The 5,629-nt window shown below is 47.8% G+C and overlaps 1 protein-coding gene across 5 annotated transcripts in view; it reads right to left on the bottom strand.

The window, feature by feature from the left end:
• Positions 1-4,780, bottom strand: part of LOC132025485 (quinone oxidoreductase-like protein 2) — a 27,118-nt gene extending 22,338 nt beyond the window's left edge. For 2 of the 5 annotated variants that reach the window (XM_059412841.1, XM_059412836.1), the window contains exons 1-5: positions 4,672-4,780; positions 4,484-4,592; positions 2,117-2,213; positions 746-804; positions 139-204 (exon numbers count right to left, since the gene is read on the bottom strand). In XM_059412841.1, coding sequence (XP_059268824.1) covers positions 139-204; positions 746-804; positions 2,117-2,213; positions 4,484-4,592; positions 4,672-4,721 — 381 coding nt within the window. In that variant the 5' untranslated portion in view covers positions 4,722-4,780. The remainder of the gene's footprint in view (positions 1-138; positions 205-745; positions 805-2,116; positions 2,214-4,483; positions 4,593-4,671) is intronic. The other 3 variants (XM_059412837.1, XM_059412839.1, XM_059412840.1) reach the window with 3 other exon arrangements.
• Positions 4,781-5,629: the final 849 nt, after the last annotated feature.

Genomic DNA, 5,629 nt, shown 5'->3' with positions numbered 1-5,629 from the left:
TCGCGTGCGCATGCAGATCGGAAAAGTCATTTCGAATTGGGGGAGCGGGTTAGTCCAGACTGTGCTCTAGGTGGAGGCTAAAGGAAAGAAAAGAGGAAAAAAAGATCTCCAAGCAGACATATTGAGAGCTAGGGATACCTTTTGGTCAATGACACATTCTTCAGCCATACCATTAAAGCCACTCACGCCAATAACTCGATCTCCCTGAAGAGAAAATACCATTAAGGTCTTCTTCAAATACATTGCCTTGCCATTTACTGCTTTCCAAATTAATCAAAGAAAGAAAGAAAATCTTTCTTTCTGACCCTGTAAGTTGCAGGTTGGCCTTAATTATCTATTCAGAGTTAATGTTTAGTAAATAATTCAACCATCTTCTCAATACCCCCATGAGGGTGCCAAGACAATATGAGCACAGTTTGGACAGGACAGATTGAGGAAAAAGTTGAAATAAATTAGAATCCCGGAATTTTTCTCACAAGAGGCTGAAACTTGAGAATGTTCTATCCTCTCAGTAACTAGAGACTGAGGTGCCGTCTTCTTTAGAAATAAAAGGTTTTACGAAGCCAGGAACTTCCACTGGCTTCCTTCCTCCAATTCAGAATTAGTTTCTTCCGCCTTCATCTCGGTTTCCCTCTGGTGTCCGCTGGCAAAGGCCAAGAGAAGCAAGACCCTTTGGCTACAAATGAGGTTAGCACATTTCTCATGGCTACATATACATCAATTCCCTCGATTTTACCTCACTCACCTCTTTCACTATGCTGACATCGGTGCCTATCTCCAGTACAGTCCCAGAAAACTCCATTCCTAAAACAAATTGTTTAAACACTAGGTTATCTATAAAGCCCAGCACCACAGAGATGAGAAAAGCCTGACCAACAGGCCATCCTATCCACTTTCTAGAGCTGAGAGGGCTTAAGTGCCCTCCCCACCCCTCCCCCATACCCAACACACCCCTCCCCACTCGGGGAAGAACACTGCATCCAAAGCACAGGAAAGTGAACTTAAGATTTCATGATCAGAACCTGAAAAGCAACAGCAGTCTCATTCTTACCAACTGACAAATGAAAATTTCAAGAATGGGAAAAAACACCAAGCATCACACAGGTACACGAGTACTTCTGATCCTGCTTCACTGGGCCCTTGGGGTCCTTACAGCACTCTGATTACAATGTTCACCATATGCATTGATCTGTTTCTGAGGACTAGGAGGCCCTCAAGAACATGAACTATATTTATTTATACAGTACTTGGCTCAATTTGGATAAACTGATGTTGTCTGTTCTTTCCTCTTCCACCTCCAAAATTTCTGAATTTAATGATCATACATTTGCCACTTGAGCTGCCAGAGGAGTAACTCAATTGATTCTGACATCCCCCGCCCCATCCAGCATGTCAGCAAATAATACAAACAGAGGAAAATGATTCCAAACGCTGAGACACAACCAAACACCCCAAGGCCAAAACAGAGCAACCATTTTGCAATCACTGTATCCTTAATAGTACACGTCTGTATAAAATATACACATACTACATACACAATAAGCTACACTTCTTTCTCCTTAATTAAATTTCAACAACAAAAGGCAGTCATTTGTCCACATTTTCAGGATCTAAATGTAATCAGATTGGGCATAATTACAATCAGACAGTGACTGCTAGAAATGTATAAACTCTTTTCTTTTTTCTGATCCTCTGATATTAGGTTTCTTTGGGAATGTGTTTGTGAGAACTGAGAGTTTTAGCTGCAAACAGATGTCTGTGCTCCCTCAGTGAAAAACCAATATTGAGGCACTCACAAGGAATAAAGGGAAATGACGAGGGCCAATGAGGACTCCATGATATATAAAAATTCATTTGTTCATTTATGCATTGTTAATGTCTTTATTGAGCATCTACTACCAACCAGGTGCAATGTTAAGATGGGGGATAAAACTAGGGGCGAAACAGTCAAGGGGCTCCCAATCTTGTGCTTCTCATCAGGAGTGAGGCTGACTGACATATATGAAGCATCACAGCAGAGAGGCAAGCAGCGCCAAGCGTTACACCTGAGTAGCACACGGTTCTGAAAACTCTGTTGCTTCTTTCCCGAGCAGTCACTTGGCCCCTCCATACTCACCAGGTATGAAGGGAAGTTGGGGCTTTTCCTGATACTGACCACGGCAGACCAAAATGTCAGCAAAATTAACTCCACAGAAATGGACATCAACTCTGACCTGCAAAGGAAACAGCAGCAGGAGGTGTCTGGGAGGCTCAGTCGGTTAGGCATCTGCCTTCAGCTCAGGTCATGGTCCCAGGGTCATTGGATGAAGCCCTGTGCTGGGCTCCCTGTTCAGCGGGATCTTAAGGAAAAAAAGGCAAGTGGTATGGGGTGGAGGGGATAGCAGCAAAGCAGAGTGGTGCATGGCTATGGAGACAAAGTTCATTCAGTTGCATCAAAATATTTCCTGAATGTCTGCTATAAGCCATGTACTGAATTAAGTGCCCGAGTGCAATGATGAGACAAAATACACAAGGTTCTTGCCTTTACAAAGCTAAGACTATGGTAGATATCTGATATCTGTATACAGCCTTCCCACCTGAATGTACTCCATCTAGTCTGATCTCAAAAGCTAAGCATGGTTGGGCCTGGTTAGTACTTGGATGGGAGAAGACAGACATCAGCCAAGTAATTGTGATAATTTATGTGTTAAATTACAACTCCTACACAAAATGTTAAAGAGAGAACTATATGGTGCTGTGAAAATGCGTAATAGGGTGATTTAACCTTTTGTTGAAGTCAGGAAAAAAATCTCTGAGAAAGGAATACTTGAACTAAGAACAGCTAACACAACCAAACATGATGGCATGTGCAAAGGCCCTGTGATGAGAACAAAAGAAAAACCAGTGAGTGTAGAGCGCAAAGAGGAGAAAGAGATGGGGCTACAGAGCAGGAACCACACTATCCAAGGATGTGTAGTCTTTACTGAGGCTCTGGGTCTTCACAGTAGGAACAGTGGGAAGCCATTAAAGGATTTTAAGCAGAAGGGTAACATGACCAGCTGTTCTGAGGATCAATAATCACTGTGGAGGCCAATTCTAGATCCCCAGCTTCTATGCTTCACGCCCATGCTAGAGCAGAGGCAGGCCTGCATCAGTGTAACCAGCACTTTTTCACTCCGTAAGCCAGTGGTTCTCAAAATCTGGTTCCCAAACCAGCAGCTTCAGTGTCACCTGGGAACTTACTGAAACATTCAAATTCTTGGGCCTCACCCCGACCTAGGGAATCAGACACTCCGGGGACAGAGTCCAGCAATCTGTTTTAGCAAGCCCCAGGTGATGCTGACAGGCTGAGAACAGGACCGAGAAAAAGGAGAAAATGAAGGCTGAGAGAATCGCTGACATTTCTCATTTAGGACAGAGGAAGCCATGTTGGTGAGAAGACATTTCTAGAGACAAAATGCATCCATTCAACGATGTTTTGAGCGTCTGCCATGTGCCAGGCCCTATTCTACAGTATGAGGAGTTGATGGCAAATAAACTCACAGAGACCCAACTCCCATGAGCTAATTCCTTAGGAGGCAGAGTTTGGGTGAAGAACAGAACTAAGGAGCCCACCTTCAGGCTGCGCACACCGCGTGCATGACGCACCAGTGGTTGACATGTATGGTGCATGTAGGGCCTCAAGCCTCTCCACCTTAGATTCAAGGATGATTCAAGAATAAATGTCTTTCAGCACATGAATCCCAGGAAGCCGACCGGCTGCCATCACATGCTCATTCAAATAATCCACTTCGCAGCAGGGACCCCCCCTAGTGAAGTTGACACATCAGGACTGCAGCCACAAGCCTTCTCTCACCAGGGGTCCCCAACGCTGAGGCTCACTACTTGCTTCACCTTGTCAGAGGTTCTCATTCTCCATTCGAGATGACATTGTGTCACCAGGGAGGTCACCGGGCAGGGCCAGAGTGACTTCTATATTTCACTGGAAATGCCCACAATCCTAAACTAATCTCACCCCAAATCAGGGCACTGCACCAGAGGAGAGCACAAGGCCCGTACTCAGAACTATAGGACAGACGTTACCGGACTGGTCTGGGGGAGGAGGGAGGACAGATCATTAAATGCTGACACTGAAGGGGAAGCCAAGGACGGGGTCCATTTCTGTGTATTAAACTAAGAACCTGCAAGGGGTTATGCAAAGTCGTTGTGCAAAGCAGAATTGTCGGTTTCTAAGGCGACAGACAGCTCTGGGGCCTTCCGCAAGAGGCCTACATCTGAGTTTGGGGGAGCAATCTTCCCTCAGCTCTGGTGGCCTTTTTGTGAACCCCGAAAGGGCCCTTCCGGCCCCCGCGCGGAGTTGCGCTCCAGGCTCTCGGTCGCCCCCTAGCCGAGCACTTGGGAACTCCATGCAGGACCGAAGCCCGCGGTGGGTGTGTGGCAGCCGAGGGGAAGAGTGAAAGGGAGCGTCGGGGGGTTCCCGGGAATAGGCCCGTCACCACCCTACCTCATGAGGCCTGACAGGGCGGGAGGCGACCTCCTCGATGGCCAAGGGCTGCTTCAGCTCGGCGCAGAGCGCGGCGCGGTAGTGGCGGCCGCAGCCCGGCCCCGCCCTCCTGTAACACAGAGCAAGCGGCGGGTTACGGGGGAACCCCCGGCTGCCTTTTGGGGCTCAGGAGAGAGTCGAGGCCCCACCTGCAGAGCCACGCCCGAGGCAGCCACGGACCTCGAGCCACCGCCGCCATGGCCGGGAGTAGAGCGGCGCGAGGGGTGGCCCGAGGGGGCAGGAAGCGCGGAACGCGGCGCCGGCCCCGCCCCGGCCCCTGGGACCGCGGAAGAGTGTCCGGGGGTGGGGTGGGGGGGACGCCCGGGGCCGCGACCCGACCCAGGCGGGCTGCGGGCCCGTCACCCAACCCTCAGGGCGCCGTGCTGCCCTGGGGTCTGAGCCCCTTGGGCCCGGCCTCTGGGTGCTGGAGCTCGATGGAGAGAAAAGAAAACAAAAGGAATAGATCCGCGGAGATTAAACTCCGTTGGTATTTTACTAGCAAATTTGGGAAACTTAAAAACCACACGTGATGGGGCGCCTGGGTGGCTCAGTGGGTTAAAGCCTCTGCCTTCGGCTCAGGTCATGATCCCAGAGTCCTGGGATCGAGCCCCACATCAGGCTCTCTGCTCGGCAGGGACCCTGCTGTCTCCTCTCTCTCTCTCTGCCTACTTGTAATCTCTGTCTGTTAAATAAATAAAAATCTTTAAAAAAAACAAAACAAAAAAACACGTGATGACATGTAAATAGCGGTTCTTGGGTTCTCCGCACTGAGAAATCCTAAATGCACAGGTAAAGGCCTCAATGTTCCTTGCTGGAGTTCAATTCTTGTTACTAATTTTCTCACACTTGCGGGACTATTTACGCTTAAGTTATACAGTTACTAGTAATCCACCGTTGAATGATTTTAGTATTCAGATCCAAAGAATACTTTCAGTTAAAAGCAGGCCCAAAGCTGGTGGTTTTTATATTATTGATGCCTCTATTATGCCTGGCACATATTAAACACTCAATAATTGACTCAATGACTACTTAATTCCTTGGTGAACAGGTATACTCTGGAAAAACATAACAATACAATCTGCGAAATATTATAAAACTGGGTAGATT

This window comes from Mustela nigripes, chromosome 10 (genome assembly GCF_022355385.1).
Source record: "Mustela nigripes isolate SB6536 chromosome 10, MUSNIG.SB6536, whole genome shotgun sequence".
Classification (NCBI taxonomy): Eukaryota; Metazoa; Chordata; class Mammalia; order Carnivora; family Mustelidae; genus Mustela; species Mustela nigripes.
Note: the sequence above shows the minus strand (reverse complement) of the source record. Positions and strands in the feature narration are given on the sequence as shown.